General features: G+C 46.7%; 1 protein-coding gene across 5 annotated transcripts in view; it reads left to right on the top strand.

The window, feature by feature from the left end:
- The window catches only part of LOC111266091 (uncharacterized), a 30,222-nt gene extending 3,692 nt beyond the window's left edge, over window positions 1-26,530 (top strand). Inside the window, exons 2-13 of one of the 5 annotated variants that reach the window (XM_022843263.2) lie at window positions 2,865-3,682; window positions 9,198-9,321; window positions 9,843-10,319; window positions 10,574-10,648; window positions 11,134-11,250; window positions 11,596-11,673; window positions 12,175-12,303; window positions 12,762-12,830; window positions 13,373-13,474; window positions 23,585-23,854; window positions 24,610-25,043; window positions 25,305-26,530. In XM_022843263.2, the coding sequence (XP_022698998.1) occupies window positions 9,286-9,321; window positions 9,843-10,319; window positions 10,574-10,648; window positions 11,134-11,250; window positions 11,596-11,673; window positions 12,175-12,303; window positions 12,762-12,830; window positions 13,373-13,474; window positions 23,585-23,854; window positions 24,610-25,043; window positions 25,305-25,497 (1,980 nt within the window). In that variant the 5' untranslated portion in view covers window positions 2,865-3,682; window positions 9,198-9,285 and the 3' untranslated portion in view covers window positions 25,498-26,530. Of the gene's footprint in view, window positions 1-2,191; window positions 3,683-7,316; window positions 8,317-9,197; window positions 9,322-9,842; window positions 10,320-10,573; window positions 10,649-11,133; window positions 11,251-11,595; window positions 11,674-12,174; window positions 12,304-12,761; window positions 12,831-13,372; window positions 13,475-23,584; window positions 23,855-24,609; window positions 25,044-25,304 lie in introns of those variants that run through there. The other 4 variants (XM_022843262.2, XM_022843264.2, XM_022843265.2 and 1 more) reach the window with 4 other exon arrangements.
- Window positions 26,531-26,675: the final 145 nt, after the last annotated feature.

Raw genomic sequence — 26,675 nt, 5'->3', positions numbered from 1 at the left:
GTCACCAAAATGTCGCCATATTTGTTTGGCGCTCGAAGTAAACAATTTCGAATAGCCCAGTTTTATTCAAACTAAATCTTTTGACGTATTAATAAGATAGAAATCATTTAGCTGAAATGTTCATGTGTATGGCTTACCGGACGACTACATAAAAAAAATCAGGCGAAAAGATTAGATAATCTTCGATGGGCCGTAGAGACTGCGAATGTGTAGTAGTAATAGTAGTAGTAGTAGTAGTGGTAGTAGTAGCAGTAGTAGTAGTAGTAGTAGTAGTAGTAGTAGCAGTGGTAGTAGTGTAGTAGTAGTAGTAGTAGTAGTAGTAGTAGTAGTAGTAGTAGTAGTAGTAGTAGTAGTAGTAGTAGTAGTAGTAGTAGTAGTAGTAGTGGTAGTAGTAGTAGTAGTAGTAGTAGTAGTAGTAGTAGTAGTAGTAGTAGTAGTGGTAGTAGTAGTAGTAGTAGTGGTAGTAGTAGTAGTAGTAGTAGTGGTGGTGCTAGTAGCAGCAGCAGCATTCGTTCTTCAGCCAACGTCACTTTCAGCGTTGCAGTAGCAGTGCCGTGTTGGCTGACTCTCCACCTTTCTTGCGCTCTCCACGTTTTTCGCGCAGCCACTTCTCTTTCTCTCGCTCTACAAACCTATCTACCTACCTCCCTCCCTCCCTCCCTCCCTCCCTTTCTCCCTCTAGTGGTGGCTCTATTCTCTCCTTCTCGCCCACCCCCTCTCCCTCTGGCTCTTTTCGCTTCGGTACTTTGGGTCTGTCTTCCTATCCTGCTCTACTCAGGCGTTCTTCTTTCACCCTTCGTACTCTGCTTTCCTATTATTTCTCGCCGCCTCTCTTCCTCTATCGTCCTCTCTCTCTGTCTCCATTTTCTTTTGCATCGGTGGATTTCTTGCAACGCCTGGGTTTCGTTCTCTCGCTCTCTTCTTGCCCGGCCGTAGCCGCCGCAGCCGCCGCCGCCGCCGCTGCCCTCGACGTCTGAGCCAACAAGCATGCGTGCTATGTCAGCTACGTCGGCTGCTCTGCCACGGCTGTCATACAGCAACACCCAACGACGACTAGCACCATGACGACCACTCCGTCCGCATCGACGTCGCTGTCGTTGCCGCTACCGCCACCGCCGCCATCACTATTGTCCACGGTGTTTTTCTCTTTTGCTGCTTTTTACTTCTCTTTTTCTATTGCTGCCAAAGAGAGCCATGCCTCTGGTTTTCATATCGCCCCCTTCCCTTTCTCTCTCCCGCTCTTGCTCATCGTTCGCGGTTCGTGTCCTAACAGAGCGATGCTGCCCAGTTCAGTAGCAGTACGGGTTCGGTAGCATCGCCGGTTCGTTCGTTTACTGGCAAGCAGTGAGCAGCAGCAGCAGCAGCAGCAGCAGCTCCATCCGTCCGTCCGTCCGTCCGTTCGTTCCTATGTCCTCCCTCTAGCGCGCCACTCGTTTCATTCGATCGGCGGATGAACGACGGGCTTGGCTTGGCTTGGCACAAGCCCACCAGCCCAGCAAAGAAACGACCGACCCACCGACCGACCGACAAAGCTGCAGCAGCAGCTGCAATAGTTCTCTTTTGTGCCCATTCGCTAATGCCATCGGTGCGGTAGAGCAGTAGGGGCGGACGCGGCAGCAGAGGACGCTCTCTCCTCTCCCTTTTGGCTCTTGTTCCGCTGCTTCTGCTGCCGCCGTCGCCACCTCCCGCTTTCGTTCCCGGCGGCAACGACCATCGCTCAGACGGCAGCAACCCGACGGCAGGGGCCAGCCGCAGCGGCAGCCATTGTCTCTACCGGGTCATTCGCTCTGCCTCCGCAAATCGTACAAGTAGTGCTATCGGGAGCGTCGGCAGCTAACTGCTGCTGTTGCTGCCGCCGCCACCGCCGCCGCTGCTGCGGATGATGCTTAGAGATGAGAGAAAAAGGGGAGAGAGCAGGAGGGTTAGCACGATCTTCATGCTGGTGGCAGTAGAGGATATCGTGTTGGCTGGCCGACTCTGCTGCCGCAGGACTGCTACGGCGACGAGTGTCTATATGGCAGTGGCTGCAACGCACTGTTTCACTCTCTTTGCTGGCAGCAGCAGCAGCAGCGGCGGCGCTGGCAGCAGCGGCGGCAGCAGCAGCAGCAGCAGCGGCGGCCACGGCCGCAGCAGCCAGAGTCGCTCGCTCGCTCGCTCACTCACCCACTCACTTGCTCAGTCGCCGGTCGTGATCATCGTCGTCGTCGTCGTCGTCATCATCGTCGTCACAGTCGCTCGCACACTCCTTCTATTTGACCGCTCACTCGCAAGCGGCCAAGAGCAGCAGCAGCAGCAGCAGGCAGGCAGCTCGCTCGCTAGCTTCGCTCATCGCCATCGTCGTCGCCGTTCGCTCGTCCGTCTGTTCGCTCGCTGCCACTACGACAACTAGTAATAGTGGCATTATTACTATTACGAAAGCTCGCTCCGAACCAGCAGCACCAAAACTGAGGTGCCAGGAGCAGCGGCAGCAGCCAGCCAACGCTGTTGGTGTTGGCAGCCGCCCTGGCGGCCGCTTCAAGCGAACGGCAGCATCGCGTCAACGAGACCAGGAAGGAAAAAGGAAGAGACGAGGACAACAAACTACGAGCAGGGAAAAACAAAAGACAAAAGTACGCCGACGAGGACTAACTAGAAATCACAGCATTGGCTAAAAGACGACGAATACGACGAAGTAAATGGCCGGAGTGAGAGTGGCCACCGAGTGAGTGAGTCAATGAGTGAGTCAGTGAGTGGTGGTGATCCTGTGCGAAGCGAAGTGTCTGTGCAGCTGTGGACGGAAGGCGGCCTAGAGCCTGCCTGCCTGCCTGCCTTCCGTAAGCAAAATCCTCTAACCTGACTCGGTTCGATTTCAATCTCTATCGCAGGACACAGACATCATCGGCATTGGCAGCAGCAGCAGCAGCAGCAGCAGCAGTAATAGTAATAGTGGTAGTAGTAGTAGAAGCGCTCGTGGTGACGGCGGCGCATTCGTGTGCTGTTAAGTGAGGAACAGCAGCAGCAGCAACAACAACAACAGCAGCAGTCGCGACAACGACAACAAAAGCCACCACAAGCACAACATAAAGAACAACAGGATACAATTCGTTCTCCTCAAGAGGTGCAGGACAGTACAGAAAAAAAAAGTCGTTTCTACTTGTCATGTCCGGAAGAAGGCTGTAAAAATTGAGCGACGCATAGATTGCACAGCCTGTATTGCCTCAGCATCGTGAACCCCACCCTCCGGCAGATTTCCCCTAAGGAGACGAACACTAAAGGAAGGAATATCGTGCCGGCGGGGCTACTGTGTGCGTGAATCGAATTTGATGATCCATACAATTTACTAGTAATGATAATCTGAAGAAAGAGAAACAACCGCTAGGCCAAGATCAGTAACATCCGTGTCCGCATTCTGGTGTATGACGACGACGACGACGACGACGACGACGACGACGACGACGACGACGACGACACAACAACAACAACAACAACAACAACAACAACAATGATGATAATAACGACAACGATTAGAGTGTGATCTGTGTGGTAACGGGAAAAGAGTGCGCCCATCTGTATTTCGCACAGAAGCCGATCAAGCGACTGCCTCCTGACCAAGAATCGGGTGCCATTAAACAGCAGTACACATTGCGTTGTCTAGGCTTTAATTTTCATTGACTACGACAGAACCACTACGTCGCCTGCTAGGGTGAGTACCGAAACAGCCGTATCAATAATAATAATGAACTAGATAGCTAACTGGCTCCAGCTCAAAAAGAATCCAACACAAACTACTATGTGAAGCTGCGTGAATTGTGCAATTTCAATAGATTTGTTCGATAGTGGTCATAAGGCCAAGGATGACGATTCCGCCACCAGCGATGATGATAATGATGATGATGTCAGGTAGATTTGTTGTTCAACGACGGCAATTGTGTCACAGATTGCCGCAGATCTGCGCTAATTGCCCGTGTTGTAATAGCAGAGTGGTTACACACATACTGTAGCTAGCAGTTGTGAGTTTTTGATGGCCTGTTCGCTATTCGATAGCTTCTTTTCTTGCTTGTGCGAAATAATGAAGCAATAGAACGCTAGCGACTTCCTTGTGTGTAAGCGGCTAGCTGATGACCGTTCGGCGAATCCTGTCTTTCTCGTTAACTCGGTGCTAGCTAGAAATACAAACTGTGAACACGTACACTAACAATACTAAAAATTATCAACAGTCAATATTTTGCCGTTTGTTCTCACCATCTGCTTCATCATCACCATCAGCATTATGGCCGCCATCGTGATCATCATTGACGTTGTTGTCTTCATTGCATCATCTGCAACGCTGCTTTTATAGTGGTATGCTGTTGCTGTTCGAGCAATGGTGGTCGTCGTGCTGTGCTGTGCGGCGCCATGGCACCAGCAACGATCGGGAGTGGTGCCACTGCTACTGCCCGATGTATGGCGGCGATGGTGCTGCTGTGGCTGTCGCTGCTGTTGACTCGTTTCAAACCGTGCTCACCCCCCCTCCCCCCTCCCTCACCCCCTGGCCAGTTCTGCTGCTGGCGGCAGAACGAGTATCGACTTGTATCATCGTCGGGGATGGCAGCGCTCCTCTGTTGTCGAAGTCGCTGGGACTATTATTATTACCCCGAGGCGCTCACTGTGTGTGTTGCTAATAGGGTTGATCGTACTGCTGTTGCTACTGCGGCTGTTCTCCGTTCCTGCACGCCCATTTATCATCTGTATGTCTGTCTGCCCGTCTCTATCTGTGATGAAAGCCGTAGCTCGCCGTTTTCGTGCTGCTACCACGTGCTGTCGCTCGTACTCATGCTGCTACTGCAGCAGCACTCGCCAGTGAGTGCCAAGCGAGTAAACTGTCCCCGCTAATACCTCTCTGCCTACCCGTAGGCAACAGTCAGTCGGTCGGTATCATCTATTACCGGCAACAGTCCTCCATTCCAGTCGTGACAAAGCGCTTCCTCCACAGCAGCACAAACGCAGCTGGATAACAATTCCGACGCAATGATCACCATCATCGTCTGTATTGACTGAGCGGCCGAGCGATGAACAAAGCCCAAGCAAACGGCAAGCGCGACCTGCTGCCGCTCGTTCCTCCGTACTCCACCCTCAAGGCAGTCGCCACTAGCCAGCCTCTTAGTCAGCCGTGTAGCTAACTGACTCGCCAGCGTTGTCACTTTCCTTAGCTATTACTATGTACGATATTATTATGCCTTGTTCTTTGGTCCACGAACAGCGACCGATCGACCGGCCCGCCGGCCGGCGGCCCGCCGGCCAGCCACAAGCAGGGGCAGCAGGGCAAGCGGCTCGACCTGCCCTATTCGCTGTGTTCAGCTTTACAATAAACGACAATGGCGGCACAGCAGCAGCGACTAGATGCGGCGTTAACAGCTGGCACCGGTGATTCTTGCTGGCGCAAATACGCTCGTTCCGCCTACGGTGCCACTGCGACTGCCATAAATGCGACTGACGTTCAGCGGCGGCAGCAGCATTGGCAGCTGCCGTCGTCTTACCTCACATCCTAATTTATCTAATCTAGTTATTCTATTAAATATAATAATTAATGCATTGATAAATACAACGCGACATTTGTAGACGGTGCGGGAACGATTGAAGATAAGGTGCTGCATAATGCAGATAGAGATCAAGGGCTGCAATGGATGACGGTACTATGGCGATGCATAATATTAATTCATATAATAGTCGATCACAATAGCAACGACATCGATTGTAGATATGCTGATCTATATATTTCCAGTTGCCTCTTTTTCGTCTGCTACATTGAGAGATCGTCACTGTCGTATGTACATGTGTCGCGCCAAGTATGGCAAACCCTCCGTAGTTCACCTGATAATTCAACATGGATAGCATAGTTTTATTGTCTACTACAACTTCTGTTATTGTCTCGAAATTGCTACTGTACTATACGGCAGGCAAATTAACTTGATCAAGTGAGAAGCGATCAAGGACGAGTGAGGTAGGCGAAGTGCAAAGCTTCGAATAGTACTTGTCTTAATAATTAGTCGGAATACGCGTTGTTTTCGCGACCCATATCTGGCGCTCGCCCTCTCTGACTTCTGATGCCGTTCCGGTCACGAGGTTTCGATTGGGACCGTATGCTCATGCTGCTGCAAAAACAGGCGGTGGCAGCAGCAGTACTGGCCGCCATTGCGATCGTCTCCCATTTTCTAGTTGCCTAGCGTCATGCCAGAGCCTGTCGGCCTGTATGGCCATCTTACCAGCAAGCGTTGTAACAGCAGCAGAAGTGATGTCGGAAATTGACGGACGAAAACAGTGTCCGTATTTTATTCCCTCACGTCCTCTCCTTTTTTTGCTTCGTGTGTTTCCTATCTGTTACTATTATTGTTATTGTTACGTCTGGCTCGCCCACCAGGCTGGATCTTTTTCTGTCGCCTGCTTTTTCTTGTATGGTCTCAGCTGTGAGCTGAGCCATACTATCTTCTTGGCCATTTGTTAGCTCTCTGTTCCGCCGTTGTTGTAAGTTCCCGCAATAATAGTAACAGTAGTTGCTAGCACTCTACATTTATGAAATTAGCAGTGCTGACGGGGCTTCGATTGCACAAAGGTGGCAGCAGCATAAAAAACGTGGCCTACTATGTTGCTCTGAGCCGTGGCGTTGTGCCGTAATCGTCGCCAATACCGCTGTACCTCTGTAGCTTTAGCTATCATCTGTTAGGGCCGGTCTGACTGACTCTCGCTGGGAACGTATCGCTGCTATTGAAAAGTAACTCACTACTCTATCGCCGTACCGATGTCGCCTCACGCCGTATCTGCTCTCTGTGGCCTGTGTCGCAAGGTACGCAACGACTACGCGCGTATCTGTGTTTGCGTCTACCATTCCTCCTGGCTGTATATCGGTATGTCTGGCTGTTGTGTGTGCTGCCTACCCACAGCTAAAGCCAAAGTGAACCGAGCAAGCGAGAGTCTGCCCAAACAACGAGCGTAGCGTGAAGCAGAATCGTATAGTAAGCGTGCAGGCGTTCGCACAGCTCCTGCTGTTCGTCGTCTTTTTCTCCCCCTCCCTTTCTTTATCTGGCTTTATATCTGTGCGTGTCAGTCTGTGTATGCGCGTTTAGCGAACGCTGTAGTTGTATAGCTCGCTCTTTGAGTCAATGAACGAGCCTATGTTTGCTACCGGACATTGTCTGTTTTTCTGGCCATATGCTTGTGTGCGTGCGGGAGAAGAAGCGAGAGAGAATGCGAGCGAAGCTGCTGCCGCCGCCGCCGCCGCCGCCGCCGTTGCTGGCGCTAGCGCCACCTCTTCTCTCTGCCAGCAAACACAAACGGCAGTGCAGCGTTCAAACAGTCATTCCACTCTCAACAGGCGATTCGCCCGCGCCGCCGTGCAGCCACGATCGTCACACATCCAACGTAGAGCCATTATTAGAACTGCGACAAGCATAATATTCGCCAGTCTACGAACGACCGACCGACCGACCGACCGACCGACCGACCGACCGACGAAACGAGTGAGCAAGCAGGCAAAACCAACAACGATGATGACGACGAAAAGAGCCGTGCCCAGGCCGCCGCACCGCTTCCGCCGTTTAGAACGCTGCCAACGCAGAGCCGGCGGCGGCGGCGACGACGGCAGCGACCACCGTTGCTACAGCCGTCGATGTTGTCGTCATTAGACGAAGTGAGCAAGTAGCCGACCCCGAGACACCAAACGATCAAGAGTGACCGAATGAAGAAGGTATAGCGAAACAGCAAACGGGCAGAGCTAACCGACGGCGCCGCTTACCCTTCGTCTAATACCGAGCTGGTTTTGAAGGCGTCTACTCTCGCTGCAGCCGTTGCCAAGCAGGAGCTGGAACAGAATGCGACGGGACGACGGTACAGAGATGCGCGATTGTTTCTCGCGCGACACTGTCGTTGCTTACTCCTTCCCACTGAAGTATGGAGAGACGACAACCTATGTTGGAGGAAAGAACTGAATAGAGCAGAAAAAGATTTTTTTCGGCTGTGCCACTGTGGTTGTTCTTGCTGCTGTTATGTCGTGGCGCTGCTATCGATGGCGATGCCGCGGTGCCCACGCTTGATGATGGCGTTCGTGGACCATCATGTGAAGGAGGATTAAAAAAGCAGCGTTTATTGCTCGCTCTGTGCTGTTCGCACCATCATCATCATCATGCTCGTCGTTACCATGGAGACAGAGACCCTATGGTGACCAGGCAGGGGAGCTGGACGCATGAAAACGGTGGTAGAAGACGGTCAAAGCCACCGAAGGAGTCTGCTGGCTGTTGCCGGCGCTCACCCGTGGGCTGGCGTCAGCAAATAGAAAACGAAAAGAAATAGACAAGAAGATTGAGGGTGAGCAAAGGAAAATAGAGGGGCAAAAAGAAGAGTGATATCATCACTGTGTCGCATCGCTTCGAGTGGCGAGACGGCATCACTGACAATATGAGTTAGGAGGAAAAGATTGACGAGAGGCCGTGGCATGTATGGGTAGCCAGATAGATAGAGTGTAAGGCAGGGAAAAGATAAAAGCGAAAAACTGAAAAGAAAGAACAAGAAGAAAAAGGGAATGTGGTGTGAACAGAAAACGAAAAGTTGTGGTCGGGGTGGGGAAAAATTCAAAAAAAAACTCTTTTGTCTCATATTAAAGGAGAATTTTCTTTTCAAGGTGCTGGCATGCATTTAGCTGGCAACTTCGATGGCAGGCAGCACTGCTGAAGGCGGGTTTCCTTGTGAGAACGTGCTGGAAGGAAAAAGAGAACCAATGAAGGAAATTATTAAATCTTTGAGATATTAGTTGGAACAGTCTGTGTACAGTGGTCACTGTTCGTGAACAATTAATAAGATTCGAAAATTTTGAAAAAATTAAGATCTTCTGCGGTAGAGCACAGATATGATTAATTTCAGTTAGCGTCATACATATGCTGTACTCTACAATCATGCGGCTCGCCTGCAGCACTAGAACTAGTCCTTCATTTTATCCTAAACTATATATATATATCGCAAATAGCTAACACTATTTGCCTTGACTAGCTAGCCACTAGGCGATTTTAGGCGAACCGTACAACAAACAAATAGTTGTTATGCTGCTCAATTGGACGCACGTATGTTTATGTGTAACTTAAATTAATTAGGCAGGTGATTTAGATATGTTATTCTACGTTTTTATTAAATCTCTACTGCGTGTGGCATGTTAATAACCACCATCTAATACAATCTATTTGTCTCTATTTCAGAATTGACAGTTCCACTCGCTGCCTGCCAGCTCCTTAAACAAAGGGGGAGGAAACAATTAAACAGCAGCAACGAGCACCTACAAATATCATGTCGTCATGGATCGTCCAGGGGATTTACCCCCATGTGAGGCTTTTATTTAAACCTAAACGTAACCTATTTAGATAGCTTTTGTTATATATGTCAGCTATCGAAGCAAGTATTTTGGGTAATTGTATCTAGTCGACTAGGCGAGTTCTTTGAATTATTTGTTTGTAGAACATATGGTGGCCTCTAACATGAAAAAATCAACCAGAGATCACTGGTAACATGAAGAAAGGTGTTACTTGCTGAGAAATAGCCGATTGGCCATTTAGATAGAGGGATAGAAATAGCTTTTCTCGCGACGACAAACGATGGCTTTATATTTGGCACTACGGGCACGTGTAGTTGCTAATGCGTTCATCTGTTTCTGTTAACGTAAAACGACAGTCATAAGTCACATAGATGAAACATTTCTAGACAAGTTATGCAATGGACTCCGTTTGAAATATAGTTCATTGTAAATATGCCTTGAATAAACCTCGTATATGACTGCATGTTACTGTATACTCATTATTTTATATTTTGTTACCGCAACGTCCATCGATTTTCGTTCTATTGTACAGATGATGATCATTCCTCCAGCGGGAAGTCAAGGTGCTGCTACGCACGGCGGACTTCCGCTTCCTCCTCAGGCGCCCGGAGCTCCCCAGCAGAATCAGGGGGGTCCCACAGGGCTCCCGCCTGGACCTCCCGGAGGCCCTGGCCTCAACGGGCAAGAACAACAGCCCGCCAACCAGCAGGACCCAAACCCATTCGCCGCGGCATCGGCTAGCGCAACGGGTGGTGGCTTTGTCGGCGGCGGGACAAGTACTACCGGGGCAGCTGCTGGGGGTGGCTCAAAAAAGGGGCCTCAGACCGGCGCCCCCGGGGGGTCGGGTGACAACGCTGGGGGCACAGCAGCGAGTGGAAGCGGTGGAGGCAGAGGTAGCACAGGGAGCGGACCAGGTCGGGGAAAACGTGGTGGAGTACCCGACGGAAAGTTCAAGTGTGACCTCTGTCCCTATGCGACCAACAAGGACTGGCACCTGCGACAGCACGAGGTCAGTGATAAAGAGACAATGTCTATGATAGGCGCCATAGGGGAGAATTACGAAAATATATTTGTCAAGAATAGAGTGCAATATAATGTTAGCAGAATAAATGTAGATACATCATCAAAAGGGCATAAACAAGATAAAATTACGTTTTAGAATAGTTCTGCACTGTCGCAACTTGGACGGTTCGACATAGATGAGACTGACATAGTGAAATAAACACACTTAAAAATGTACACGTTTGTGTTATTATGTTTCAGGTTTCCCACTCCGACGAAAAGAATTTTACCTGTGAACATTGTGGTAGCGGGTTCAACCGAAAGGGCAACCTGAAAGTAAGTCGACAACCCAGACAAAGACGCGCTAGCTTATGCACAAATTTAAACAACAACAACAAATCCTTGCAAGTCCGAATGGCACTAAATCGAATAGTTCATAGAACATATTCTACCGAAAACTCACATCATATTTTTCAGTATTAAAGTCAATCGACAAAAATCATGGCAAACTGGCTATACATATATAGCCAGTTGACCGTTATTTTCTTACATATTACTATAAAATCCCTTTAAATTAATTTGTTTCTTATTTATACTTATTTATACGCTTATTTATACTAACATTACGCGATAACGACGAATTAATTATCGACGCATCTCTTAATTAAACTCTAGCAGCACGCAGAAAACGTTTTCTCCAAAATTTGTTATTACGTCATTGGTGTTCTCTCTGCCGATATTTGCTATTTGCCGATGTAAGCTAGCGCCGTATTTCGTCTGCTGTAACGTATCGTAACGTATTTGTGTTATTGTTCTTACAGCGCCATATGATGATCGTGCATGAGGGTGTGCGATATTCGTGCACGGTGTGCGGTAAGCAGCTCACCTCTGATGCTCACCTTCGCTCGCACATGAGTCGGCATTCACAACCCTGGGAGGTTCGTGCTTCACTAGATTCATACGACCCATTCATTCAGAAACACAGAACATCGGCACCATTACTTTGTACTGAGCAAAAAATAGTGTATACTACTTTATCTTAACCGTTATTTGTTCTGTTCTGTTTTTACGTCGTATAATTAGCCCGGCCCCAATCTGCTAAACGAGTAAAATGGTATCAGTTCGGAAACTTCGCATCAATGTTTCACTAATTAGACACCTTTAGCCGTTCGTGTATACATGCATGCTAGCGTAGGAGAAAAGTTCTGTGTGTCTACGATCAAACCTGTGTGTTTACGAAAAAAAAAAAGAAACACAATTTAATCAAGATGTCTTCTTGACAGCTCACTTCGGAAGGGCATCTTCGGTCAAACACAACGACACCAACATCAACAGCTGTCGTTGCCCGAACGCCGTGGGAGGTCAGTGTTCTGTGAACCCCCACAATTTTACCTTGGTGCCTCTTTGATTCGATGTTAAATTAAGTGTATCTCAAGTAGTCTATCAAAACTATAGTATCTGGGCATTTGTAGACACAAGCGGTGACATGAAAGTACAAAGCCATCCGCTAATTGTAGCGTTACCAATAGAGGTAATTTGGCGCTTACAATGTAACACAATGCGAAATGCTTTTTTTCTCATGTAAGAAAAATCATTTCTTATTTAAAAGAAAAAAAAAAACAGGAAAAGGTGTTAATATGATGATACAATCGGGGTAATTTAGTTCATGTATACGACGGCTGGCCATAAGCCAAACAAAAAAAATTAGCTTATAGAACATGAGCTTTAACCATAATTTCACTCTCTTTGTTTGTCGATAGACCTGTAATCGTATAACATACACGATCCATTTTCATCTAGATACACTAAATGTCCGACAATTGGATGAGTGTTGTGTTATTATTGTTACCATTTATTTATAGTACATGTTGGAACCTCGGCCACGCGCCTCGCACAAAGGAGTCAAAGATGGCCGCTTCAAGTGCGGGCAGTGCGACTACTCGACCAACAACGAGTACCACATGAAGCAGCACGGAGTCGTGCACTCACAGGTACGCTCCGACCTCAAAGCCTCGCTCGAGGTTATGCCATTTGTGCGATTTATCAGGTTTTGGTTAGCTGGCCATCGAGTCATTCCCTCCGACTGATTTTCATTCTACTTACGCAGTAAGCCCACTTGTTGACCAGCTATACATGATTTAATGGAAATATTTTCGGGTAAATTTCGCATGCTATTATATTGAAGGTTTCGTATAGAAATGCAGAGTATGATTACATTGTAGAAAATCAGCCAGACGTCCAATTTGAGCATTAATACATTCAGGTTTTAGGTAAAAAAAAATATTATCAAAACGAGTTATGGATGACCATTGCAGAAATACGCTCCTGTTGTAAAGTGTCGTAATCAAAGACTGAACAAACATTTATAATAAGCAAGTTTTAACGGCGACAACAGCTGAAAAACAGCGACTGCGGTACAACCCATTACTGACCTTATTTTTCCTTTTAGGACAAGCCTTTCGTGTGTGATGCGTGCGGCGAGGCGTTCAACCGCAAGGGAAACCTCCAGCGGCACAAGGTAAGAAGAAACGTAGCCTAACTTCCGTTTAACACGCTACAGGGATGCTATTTCGTACGTATAACATGTGCATTTCTACTCATTACATGTTAGAACTATTAGTTTGAAATCTGCTCGCATCTAAAAGGCGAAGATATCAGGCTGTCTTTATGATTGATTATTCAATTTTTTGTTAAATATATGAACTAAGGTTATTGTGAAGCACAGAGTACATTTTGCATCTAGCTTAATCCTGACATTACTGTAGGAACGTGGTATCCGAATTAAATAACAAAGTAAAAATTAGTTATGCTTCTTATTAGCTATGCTTCCACTTCTATTTTCTAAATTGTTGATATAAGTCACTATTATTATTATTATTATTATTATTTCACCTGAGAAATATCTCAAACCTATAAAACCCTATGATTTTGCTTTGTACCGTGTGTACAGAGTACAAATTGCCTTTAACTGTGAAATAATTTAGTTACCCCATCCATGCGTAAAATCGTGTTTGAATATGTATTTTTTGACATTTCATGTATGTTTGTGATTTGTTTCAGGCCATTCTGCATGCGGGTCTTCGTTATCCATGTAACGTTTGCGATAAGCAGTTCCACTCCGACTGTGCCCGGCGCAAACACGTCGCCAAGCACTACCGGGAGGTGAGCGGCATTAGTCCCCTGTAGACATCAACAACCACATCATTCTCCATCAAATCTCACATCTTTCGTATCTGAACTTCACCTACCTTAGCAGTAGGCAGCACTTACTCTTATAACATCTCCTTACGTCGATCGGAACACAGAACAACAACAACAACAACAACAACACTTGGAAATGCAAATGACAAAATCAGCACTACTATAACAACAACAATAATGTACGATACGATTTCTCAACGACACACGCCCATACCATAGACTCTAACCCCTTTCTCATTCATACGTTATTCTTAATGTGCGAGCAGACATTGCGAGCTGTACGAGCGTCACCTACTGTCTCCAACGACAGCCATTACTATTACAGGCTATATAGACCGAAGTATTACTAGAAATTCCCAAGAAACCCACTGATCGAGCCGTTCAACAAACGACGGGCTTGTCGTTCCGTCACACAAAAAGGAGATATCGAACACTGCAGTAATCGCTTCTCAAGTCGAAGGAGGGCGACAACCGACGCTTCCAGTCTGTCTGAAAATTTCGATGGATCTTCTGTTATCGAAAATTACACTTCGGTCAACGCTCCTTGTTGGTAGATGTTTGCCGGTTCAATTTCGAACTGTTTGCCTCTAGCCTGATATTTTGCTAGTATATTTACTGAACTAAATTGGCCTCGCCTGGTTCACGCACGCGTATACTTGCTTGTAACGTAATGCGTGCATGGTAAGCGAACGGGGGCAAGTTTGAGGGTGACGCCGCTCCACGCTGTGATCTGCATACGCAGAAGGCAGTACCAGAGGTGTAGCACTAACTACCGACATTTTGGCTCGATGGACGACAGACGCCTGCTCGTTTCGGCTGGTCCATCCTATGAGTATGTAACAGGTTGGAGGGGTACCGGCCACGGGGCGATTATTTACCCCTTGAAGGTTCTTGACCAGCCCGACCTTTATATCGACCCTGCTAAACCCCCTCTTTATTAGTAGCGAGACATTAAGCTATGACAACTGCCACCCGACTGGCATAATAGTAACAACAACAACAACAGCAACAACGACAACAACAACAACAACAGCAACAACAACAACAACAACAACAGCAACAACAACAACAACAACAACAACAACAACAGATAATGAACCGTCTGTGCAACGCAAGCCAGGCAATTACTACCTGACATCTGCTGTGTTTTTACCCACACATTTAAGCAAGCTCTCGCCCGATGCTTTCATCCATGACTATTTAATAATTACGAAGATAGTCAATATTATTATTTTTATGAATAATATTATCAAGTATTGGTTATTTATGACCGATTTTGTTATCTTTCCTTACCACTATTACATGCTCATTATTATCGCCCACTCTATTTACTGTTTCGATGTTGAGACGAGATTGCAAGGCAATACTGTTCTCTCCTTATGTATAATGTAGACCGATATAAAGGTAAAGAGGTAACTCAAAAAAAAGAACACCGGACGGCAATTAACATAATTCTAAAGAGAGGTTATTTGTACTGATACTATTACTGTATTGGTAATTATATTTGCTGGACACTGCGCGAACACGAACCGATGATAAAAGAGGAGACGGTGACCTATGATCAATGAACAGGAAAGGAAAGACAAATATATATATATATATATATATATATATATATATAGAGAGAGAGAGAGAGAGAGAGAGAGAGCGAGAGAGAGAGAGAGAGAGAGAGCGAGAGAGAGAGCGAACGAGCGAGCGAGCGACGGATACAAAAATGCATAAAATAATGATGCTAGTATATGAAAATAATGTACCGTATGTGCACTAAAGGATAGTATTACCACCTGAAGAGATTTGTTGTCATTTTATTTAGGTTCGTGGTCCTTTAGATAGTTCGTATTGTTAGAAGGAAAGTCGCTATACTATCGCTTAGTTTTTGTCTGTTAGTTGGCATTGCTGAGCTATATGACCTAAACAGGAGGGTAGGATATTAATTGAGTACCTTTATGGCGATGGAGCGTTGGGCAGAGTTGCGTTGTCAATAAGCAAGCGTGCTTAAATTTATCGTGGGAAGCCCAGAGCAGATTACGCAGGTTGTATTTGTGATTTGGATACGTTTGTTGACCACTTGTGTGGAACAAAACACACGATTTAGTCTTGCCTGAGTCGACAGCTGTGTATTAACAACAAGTGAAAAAGGAAACTGTCCAGTCTCGTGTATAACAAACACAAAATCAATATCCAAAAGATTAAAGTGGAATAGAGTCTATAGACCATGCGGTCAGTTGCAGTGGGGCGCCTGCGAAGGCATCATTTAGTTCTCCGCCGTATTCTTGGCCGAAACGATGGCCGAACGTTCACTGAAAATGAAAAGATCGATTAACAGAGTGGACTCGCAACGCATAAATCGATATACAAAAATTTCACACACGTCAGTTTATTTCAGACATCAATTAGATCAATACAATAGACTTAGGTAGGTGCTGCTTTTCGTTAGGTTACGTTAAGGAATTACCGCCAACTTTGCTTCACCAGCTCTTTGATATTGCATTCTTTCCATTGAAAATCCATCATGTCGTCAAGTTCACGCCGACTTCTGACGTGCTATATGTTCTGGACTGCAATTCAAGCCTAGCTCCACGAAGAAGAGGCATGTTAGCCCCCTAGATATATTATTCCAGACACACAATTTGAAACGATAAGGTCCAGTCTAAAAAAGCAGTTATTATCGCATTGAGTCAATCTACTGACCGACAAAGGGCAGGGGACGAAGCCTTTCTTCTTGCGGGTTGCCATATACGAAGACCGCATGCAGCCTTCGGTAAGTACATGAAGTATCACCGCTCTTAATTCGTAATCGTACTTTGTTAATCTGCGAGCTTTCCTCTTATAAGGTGGCTGACTCACATGTGGACAATGGCCACAATCGTCTTACGTTACACTCAGCCGCCATTGCTTGGCTGGTCGCCCTGATTTTGTCCGCCGTTTAACCGGCATAGCCAATCATTTCTTTGCACTGAATTGACGCTGATACAGTACGAAGTACGATGAGTACGGAGTGCACACTTTCTGCTTGTACACTCACGCACATCTGCTCTCGTGTCACCACAGCTCAGGCCTTCTCCAGTATGTGCTATGGTAGATCAGTATCGGGATCCGGTGAGGTTCGTTTGATTGGAGTAGTCGTCACCTGTCAAAAAATACAATCTGAACGCCTTTCACAGGACGATTAGTAGGAAACCTGGACGAAACCGTCGAGATGCGAGACTCTGTGGATGTGACAGCTGGGATGGATATACAGGCCGTTCTTATATATACTTATCTAGACGAACGCAAGCCCATCCGTCACGACAAACCTAGGGATTTATGCAAACAACATATATTCATTGGCCAGCTTCAGCAAATCTGATGACCCTGCCCTCATGACGCTATGAATGCTATGGGAACGCGAACTCTTACCAATTTTGCTTTGAGTACAGTAATAGAGAGATTGCGCGACAGGTACGCTTTGGCCGCTTGTCACAGTCATGCCGCGTAATAATAATAATACATCGAACAACCCGCGCTATCAGCTGACAACTATCGGTGTATAGAGCGAATTACGTTTCTGCCGCTGCTTTTGATTTATTCATAATGCTGAACGTACGAAAGTATTTCTCTTCAACAACGAAAACTAGCAGGGCTTAGTAAGAGATGCTAAGGGCGGCCACAGCTTTCTTCACCTGAAAGTGTCTTATTCTACTAGTATACGAACATTTTTATTAGATATATATTAGCTTGCACTGGTAATTCGCTACAAGTTGAACAGAACTTAAAACAAACAAACAAACAAACAAACAAACAAACAAGAACAAAAAGCTGAAGTTTATCTAGTTTCTCGTTCGGGTTCGATTCAAGCGTTCGATGACATCTGCTAGCTTACGTTTGTGGCACGTGTTAGCTTTTCGTGACGCATCGTCATACATTCACTCGTGGCATTTTAATGTTGGTGGCGCCTTTCTCGTAGTGGAGATCGGGCACTACGATAGTTCCAACACGAGTGTTTATTTTGATGAGAGAAAGAACGAACGTTTCTTTTTTATCGCTGGGCTCTGCGTGTAACAGCAGTACGCAGGCCACGCAACATGGTACGAAGAGAACGGTAATAGCAGATGAGGTTTTCCGGATCTTGGCACCGAAGAAAATGTTGCCAAGGTAAATGTTTTTATATTGAAGAACAAGGGAATCAGGCAGCGTGAAACGAAATTCACTTCCATGTGGTAAAATTAAGTTCATTCGATACGCAGAATGGGCTGTCGTGTCAATGTGCACAAAAGGCACATGTGCGTTCCGCACATGGCGGTACCGCATAACCGTGTCCAGCTGTTCGCTTTACAAAGCTAACCAGTGATATGTAGCACTGCTCGCAGTGATGTCAGTCAGTCCCTGTTCAAGTTCGTGTTAGAGCAAGGAGCTCGTTATGTGTACGAGCCGTGCAACAAGAGGCCGCTGAGGGAACGGGTCGATTTGGGAGCAACAGAATTCAACGCGACTACGACGAGGCGATCCGAGGTGAAAATGGTTGGCGGAGTTCAGCCGAACAGCCAAAAACGGTACAAACCCATACATGGGTACCAGCGTTTGGAGAGTGAGAAAATACCTATCTCTACTCTGAGAGTGTGTGTGTGTGTGTGTGTGTATGTGTTCGCATATTCATCTGATCGTATGTGAGTCGTCTCCATAGCAAAGAAGACACGAAGGACGCTTTGTGAGCGCGCCTCCTGCTCTGTAACCAACGATAATGCATGAGCTAGTTGGACGCTCTACGACTAGAAGTGTACCCTCACATGATGTGGATAATGGTAGTAGCGTCAAAAGCGAATGGACGACGCGGCTCGATCGGCCGATTGACTGACTGAACGAGCCAGCTACACAGAAAACGAGTAGAATACATGGAACTGCAGCAAACGGGAGTATCAGCGGCGGCGGCGGCGGCGGCAGCTAACAACAGTCACATACAGTTGAAGAGGCTACAGCAGCCAGAGCTTCAATTCGACCCACTAGAATATTTGGGTGGAGCGCCGTGTGAGGCCGGTTGCTAGCCGCTGTATCGCTCTGCTCGTATCGTTCGGCGAGCTCCATCTAACGACAAGAGTACAAATTTCGGATAAGAACAGCAGAAGCATCCTACCAGCCATCGAGCTATCCCTCAGAGATGAATTGGAGTTGCGAGGTCCTGGGGAATGCTGTCGAGAGGAGAAATTCGTCAGACATTTGTGAGAGGCGGTCGGAGAGTGGTTATTGCCGCTGCACCGTGCCGCAATCGTTGGGGGACCTTCTCAACTCTAGAGGGGAGGGAGAGCGGCACAGAGATCAGAGAAGTCTACTCTGGTGGTGGTGGTGCTGCTGCTGCTAACCGGCGTTAGATTCGGTCGTGGCAAACGACGAGCACTGGCGAATGGAAGCCGGGTGTCGCCGCTGCTGCTACTGCTACCGCCACAACTGCTCTTTACCTACGACGCTGCTGCGGCTCCTTTCGAGGGGGAGCTGCTACTCCGAGAGCATTTGAGCTCGCTCACCCTCTGCGATCTGACGGCGGGCTCAGCGGTTCGGCGTGAACTGTACGAGCTATTTGCTGGCTTGCTGTTAACTGTTAAAGCTATTGGCTGTTTGTCAGAGTTAAATTTAAACTGCCGTGGCCAGCAAGAGCACCTCTGAGGTGTGAGTGGCTGTTGTCTTTCCACTGGTGTTGTAGCCGTAGGCCGCGGCTGGAGGTTGTAGTGCTCCTGCGTGTCGGCTCCCTCCGGCAGGAACCTCTACCAACGCACCGACTATCAAAGGGAGAAGGAGAAGCAAAATCACCATCATTAGCACCATATTGCTAAGATCGTCTCTCTCAAGGAGATCGCCACCACAGCAACAGGAGAAGCGGCAAAGGGTCATCTCCAGTAGGAGCAACAACGGCAGTGTACTACCCCCGCTGCGGTCGCCGCTCTCTCCATCTCGCTGTTTTTCTTTACAGACTACAGCGACAGCAACAGCAGTAGCGGTAGCACAATTCAACGATCAGCTGTGAGACGTATCTTCCCTTCAATTCCTGCCAGTTCCATTCTTCCGGTCGAGCATTCAGCTCACGCTTGTTTTTTTGAAACGTGTGGGCAAAGCCGCACAGCTGATATCGTCACGCTAATCGTTGCTGGACGCCACGGACTCACCAGACGATTGACACGGTCACGTCAGAGGTCTGTGGCGTCGGCGGTGTTTTACTGGCGACAGTGCAAACCGTCTTTTTGTGCAAAAGAAAATTTTAGATTTCGGTTAGTGCGTGCTGTTTTTTCGTTATCGCCGGCTCCAGTCTGCTTTGCTAAAGTGGTTTACAAGAAACGACCGTTGTATTATCAGCTTTCTCGTAAATGCATCGTTTTCTCTTGTCAGCGTATAAAGAAAGTTTGGAGTGTTCGATTTAGCGACGACCGACATTTTGTCACTGGTAGTGCAGGACGAATATCGGCAATCAGTCGGTGTCCAGTTAGTGAGAAGGATCTCGAGCAACGGACGGCAAAGATCTTCGATTGCGTCGACAGTACCTATCCGGGGCAAACTGAATTGTGGACGATAGCAGTGACTGGAAAGGGTGACGCTGTGAATATCAAGTTCTGTGTGTGCATGTGCGTGTTTGTGTCTGCGGGGATCTGTGTACTTAGTGCAGAATTGCACGGCGCTGAGTGTGACGCGGCCAGCTGGGTTGTGAATTCAGTTCAAAATTTTCGATCTCAGCGATGGCGTGGGTTCTCCAAAGCTTCTACATGCCCCAGGCACAAGAAAATGGCATCGAATTAACCGACTGCCAAATGGTAAATATGGTAAATGTTGAAATAAAAGCACAACTAACGCATTCGTGGTGCATTAGTATCAGACGCAACAACATAGTTTGTTCATGCCAACGCTACATACTAGCCAGCTTCGAGATAAATGTAGATTTAATAGTGTAAAGATGTCAATAAATGGAAAACCAGTTTTTTTTTTCAAACTAACGTAATGAAACGAGGCTTGCCTCTTCGGAATAAATCAGAACGGATGCAGTTCTAGTCCACTGAACTACCGGTGAGATAAAATGATGGGCCATATTCTATTTGATAGAAGTACAATACGCATTATAAGTATGGTCAAGATGCTCTGAGTGAAAACGCCCACCATACTCGTGCGAAGTAGCTTTTACTACATACCAAAATAAAAGGTCGCCCGATTCGCTGAACTGATTAGGTGCAAAGTTCGGGGTGTATTTTTGACCCATCGGTAAAGCTTTGTTCAAAGATAACAGATGGTTTCAAACGAAGATCTGAACTCGGTCATCTCCAGTGATCAGAGTGGGAACGCATAGTTGATCGACGTTCTACAAATAGGAACCCAAATATCTTAATGAAAACGATGCCTGGGCAGCGGACAAGTAACTTTGTGCGTCTGCAGTTTCAACAAGCAGCATTTGGTGTATTGCGAGTTATTGATAAAGCATGGACCCTTCGCTTATTTAAAGATGAAGACGAGGTTCGCTTCGGACTTTCTTCTCGTCATCTGGCGTCGAATACCACAAATTATACAATATCCTATTTGAACATCAACTGTGCGTTTGCTTTTTCTAAAACTTTACGACCTTTACGCTCGCATTGGTGTAGCCAGTACTAAGTATGAACAATTCGTTTCAAGATGCAATCGCTACGTAATTATTATGCTGTTTATAGTGATGATGGTGGCTATATATCATTATTATGATACCTAGGTCTTGCAAAAGCCAACTGAACCCCAAAGCCTAACGCTTTGCAGAGACGCTGCACTCTTCTTGCATCTCGTTATTCCAACGAGTAGGAGCCAGACGCCCGTCGATGGACATCCAAAGCGGAGAACTCACCCACAATGTGGTAATAGTAGTCTCTGCTGCGTTTGACCCGCTTCTTTTATTAGTCAGACAGCATGTTCTATCTCACAATGCAAAGCAGCACCAGCGATAACACTCGCTATTGCTGATGATGCGTGGCATCTCTGACGCTGGCGAGGTTGAGACAATTCGTTCGAACCTTATACTGCTAGCCGTATTACTCTCACAACAGCAGCAGCAGCTTCATGTATATAAAACAACAGCTCGGACGAGCTACAACACTGCTAATAGTCTTAGCAGCGGGAGCTGTCAGCTCTACTGTAAAAGAGGCTTCAACAACAGCCTACGCGAGTCCACGCGCAGGACGTGCTGTTTCGCTGCATAGAGCATTCTATCTCGTCCACCAGCTTCTGAATTGTGCCGATGACGAGAGCGACGTTAGTTCGGGGGCCGCTCGCCAGGTGGCGTTCTGCCGTCTGTTGCCCGCAGATTTGTTCCGAATCGTCCTCTGTTGAACAGCTCCGGTTTTCGCATTGAGAGGGTTCGCTGTTTCGTCTGCGTTTTTCGTTCGCTGTGGGATGAGCCGAAATGTACGAAATGCGTCTATTCATCCCAACGATCCGCTGTGGAGGTCTGCAAAGATCTCTACCGCCCCTCCCCTTTGCGCTGCTCGTCGTTCTTGCGCTATCTTGCATTTCGACCATCCCAAGAAGCGGTTGTTGTTGCGTTAACGCCGCTGCTGCGACGAGAGCGAGAGCAGACTTTTCGGCTGCAACAAATTCCGGCGTGCATCTTGTTTTTTTCGTTCGATTGCCGCACTCTCGATGTCGAGTGAATACTGCAATGTGAAATACACACAGCTGAGTTGCTCGGCATCACGAGGCAGAGCTGAGCGCAGTAGTAACATTGAAGGACGGCTCTGCTTAAGTGTCTACCTTAGAGGTGATTACGAGCAGTGTCCAAGTTTCTCGTGCAAGTAATTCTTCTAGCTGATATTGGCTTTTGCTAGTTCATAACACACGATGGACTTTTGGGTAAGATGGGTTCGATGGCGAAAAGGACTTGTTGATAGGTTTATTTTAGGACCGGTCATTTTTGACCGGTATCATACTTTTCACTATCGCTATGAATTTCCGTGAACAGTAAACCGCACGTGTATATTGCGTATGTATGTAAAAATTCGGTGTCTCTTCTATTGAAATATGGTTTGCATTTGCGGTAACTGTGCAAGTTCACCACGGGTTTGGCGTGATCTTCACCTCCACCCCCTTGAAGAGGTTTCACTCTTTGCTTAGAACGGCTACGTTATGCGATCGAGTGAAGCGACAATCACAGCTGATAAATACGGTAAATATGGTCAGGCTTATGAACCTTTTGATGGGATTGCTTGCAGTTATAACGTGAAGAAAGAGTATTGTCTCATCTTGACAGCCGTTAAGCCCTGCCAACCAAAAGAGGACCGCTTGTTTTTCGTCTGCTTCGTAGTATGTTTTGTTGCACATTTTTTTAACTTTATTTTGACTACCTAAATGAATAGAACGACTGGTCCATCGTAACATAATCGCCTCGATTTTAGATATAAAGCGACGTCTTACACTGTTGGTACTAGTGTGAGATTTACACTACACCTTAAATAAATGTAACTAAAAAGTCTTAAAGCGGTATATGCAGCTGTTGTCATCCGAGCAAACACGTACGGTATACAGTTCATCGAAGAGGATAAACAATGCCTATGGAAAATCTAGTCAGTGATTCAGAGAGTCAATTTAGTTTCTTGTGACAGCTTCTGTGTAAAACAAATCATCAACTTTGTCATCTATTGTGATTGCCAAACCAGCTAATTTGAAATATAGAAATTAACTAAATTGCAACGGTCTGCATTGTGGTACGTTGGACGGAGATATCATAACTTGTCCTGTATGCAACATGTACCACCAGCGAACAAGACGAACCACAGAGAATATTACAGGTCTTAGAAGAACCATGTTGGATCAAACACGCGCAAGACATGAAAACACATCTGACATTACTTGTGATATGACATCCTCAAACGGAAGCCATGATATGCACTCAAATCAACAGAGCTATATCAGACATCGAAATACATAAAACTCCTCTTACTCCCTTATGAATCTGAAGACCGAACCATCGGTTAGTCATCGACGCGTGACAATGCCTAATGAGCTTTCTCCTTTTCGGTTCTCCCCGTCAATTTCGGCCTAACCTGTCGTTATTCGCTCGTTGTCATCATGGTATTGGTTCATATGTTCTTTTTGCAGATGCGTCTGCTGCCATCGGCCACAACCCCGCAGTCGATGGCGTGCTCCGTGCAGAGCCTGGCAGGAGGCCAGGAACTTAATATCTTGCCGCTGAAGGCCGCCCAGCCGCTGATCGGCCACGCTCCCACGTGTCCCCCAGTATCTCCTTTCCGACCCCTTCCTCCCGGGGCGACTCAGGCCCCACCTCCGCCCCTTGCAGCTCACCCTCCTAATAACGCTCCCGCGTCCAACGACGACTTCAAGCTCACAGCGGCCTCTGGCGACTTCAAGGTTAGTAATTTCAAGGTTGTTTACAGATAATAAGCACACTTACGTATGTAATCAGCGTCTCTGTTCGGGAAATAATTGCGTGCTTTCGGTATGGGGCGCATGATAGGGGATCTGACACGATATAGAACATGTTCTGTTTACGAAGAACAGAAGAGTTTAAAAAAGGCTAGGGACTTAGACGTCTGTAAACAGGATCTTGATGACGATACCATTTGCGGCTTTCTACACACTCATAGATTCACATGTTTTATAAAACTCTGGTATGACAGTCACAGGTTGTTAGCAGGTGTGAGGTAAAATTTACTAATTTTTCCAGTAGCATAATTTAATTACGAATGATTTCAGTCAGTAAATAAAAATATGAGCACTCAGAATTGCAGTGATTCGAATACAGCAAAATACCCGTCAGGGTTAGGACTTTCAGACCTTGCAGTGAACCGTCTAGTGAAATATTTCTTTGCTAGGACATATGTTGCGCAACACACAACTAACGCGGATATGATCTTCCCACTATTTTTCTATATAACTTGTACGATATCCTAAACAAAGCAAGCCTTTAAAACAAGTGTGTCATACGCGCTAGCTCGTATCAACTGAGAACCTGGGCACGCTAACCCTTCGTTAACTCAGAGCTGAACTATAACCTACGACAATACCTACGACAATATTGCTCATTTGCGTATCTATTCTGATAATTCTAATACATCTACGTACTGCCGCTGCTGTCGTTGATAACGTTACCGTTGTCGTTTCAGCTCGCGGCGGCGACCAAGAGCATGGAATTGCTACAGGGCGTAACTTCTGGGCAGAATTCGGGGCAGGCACAAAGTACAGCGGCCTCATCGGCGGCTGCGGTTCAGGCCGCTGCTGCTGCGGCGGCCGCCGCATCGTCTGGGACCGTGGTGCCATATGGTGGCGGTGTATCGGTGCCGGGCGCGGGCGCAATGGGCCCCTCTAGCGGGGCTGCTCCACCCGCCCCCCAACCGCCAGGACCGCCCAGGGCGCCGCTTAAGGATGGCCGCTACCGGTGTTCACAGTGCGACTACACAACAAACAAGGACTGGCACCTGAAGCAGCACGAGGCGTCGCATTCGGGCGACAAGCCGTTCAACTGCGATGTGTGCGGAGCCAGCTTCAATCGGAAGGGCAACTTGAAAAGGCATCGGAATATCATCCATGAGGGAATTCGGTAAGTGAAAAATCAAGTCAATGCCATTGACTATATATTTGTGTATGGTTGTAATTATGGCTGATAACAGTGGTTAGAAAGGCCCGTGATTAGCTTACTATAGCTGATGGGCTTTTCTATTGGCTAATTACGGCACACTTGATATAAAAAAATATTGAGTCGCTCAAGAAGCAAGGAACGTCCTATTCAATGTACACGTATTGTGACCGCATATATAATTGACTATTTGCTTGTTGCATTATACTGCAACACACGTTTCAGATATCCATGTCTGGTGTGCGACAAGCAGCTGACGACCGATAGCCACCTGCGCGCGCACATGAACAAACACAACGGCTACAAACCATACAAATGCCAGTTCTGCGAGGCCACCTTCTACCGGAGCGACAAGTGTCGGCAGCACGAGCGGAAGAACCACCTTAACAATGCTGTAGTGCCAGCCACTAAACAGTAAACAGAAAAACAAACGATGAAATACAATAGAATAAAAAAAGGGAATTATCAACAAACTCCTTCAGTGGCACAACAACAAAACACAACACAAAACCGCTACCAGCCGAAACGATTTCATCGCGTAAGCTAACAAAACAACCGAACATTGAAGAGAGAGATCAGGCAAACTAAGGAAAGGGCAAAAGTAAGAAGAGGTACACTTCGCTCATCGAAAACGAACACCTCGAGTACAACAACTCTCTACCTCAATTGAAGACCAATTCCTGCTTAGACGTTATCATAAATGAGACGGAGAACGGAAATGATTAGTAACATGTCTCGAGAGTTTTTCTTTGAAATGAGAGAAACAGATATGGTTCTCTATACTGAAGCCATTTTGTCCACAGACCGTGTCAAGTCTCGTTAGAGCGTTTCGAATTTCAAGGACCATTGGTAATGTAAAAACACATCGTTGTGGTATGTATTTATGTAATACAAGATGATAGTCGCTTGGTATGTGTTTTGTGTACACGGAGAAGTTTGATCGGTGCGGCGGGTATTAATCAACTCGTCAAATCCTGCGCAAATCCGATGCGAATAAAAGCACAAAAAACTTCCATCTGCGGCTAAAACAATTAAATCAGACTGAGTACATTACAAAAAGTGGAATTCGAACATAATTAAAAAAAAGGTAAACGCATTGTGCAATTAAAAAACATAAAAATGAAGGACCTTGGTATTGGGCAAAGCATTAAGACAAAAAGTAAACCAGGAGGTTGTATCCGTCTGTAAAAAAGCCAAGTGCCAAGCCTGCCGCGCATATTGCTCCCTTAATCGAAGGTGGTGAATTCATTATTCAAGGTCATGTTATATGAAGATGAAAATATGGCAAGAATATACGGAGAATACAAGAACGATGACCAGGGCTAATCGTGATAATGAGGGAAGATCTGAAGCAACACTAAGAAATAAAGGGCGAAAAAGGAAGAAAGGCGAGAACGTTAGAATATGAATGATGACAGAGGAACACAATAAACGGCCTTGGGTTGCCACATGTAGATGTCTCCTTCAGGCGGCCATGTTGCCACAGTCGGGTCGGTTCAACTCCCATTGGAATTAAGCCGTAGCGCTTCTGTGAGCGACACAAGGTTATCGCCGGCGCGAGGCGCATAACGTGAAACGCATCCGGGTCAACTTCAC

The sequence above is a fragment of the Varroa jacobsoni genome, unplaced genomic scaffold (assembly GCF_002532875.2).
Source record: "Varroa jacobsoni isolate VJ856 unplaced genomic scaffold, vjacob_1.0 scaffold_1051, whole genome shotgun sequence".
NCBI classification, from domain to species: Eukaryota; Metazoa; Arthropoda; class Arachnida; order Mesostigmata; family Varroidae; genus Varroa; species Varroa jacobsoni.
The sequence above is the reverse complement of the archived record's forward strand: the minus strand, read 5'-3'. Positions and strand labels throughout refer to the sequence as shown.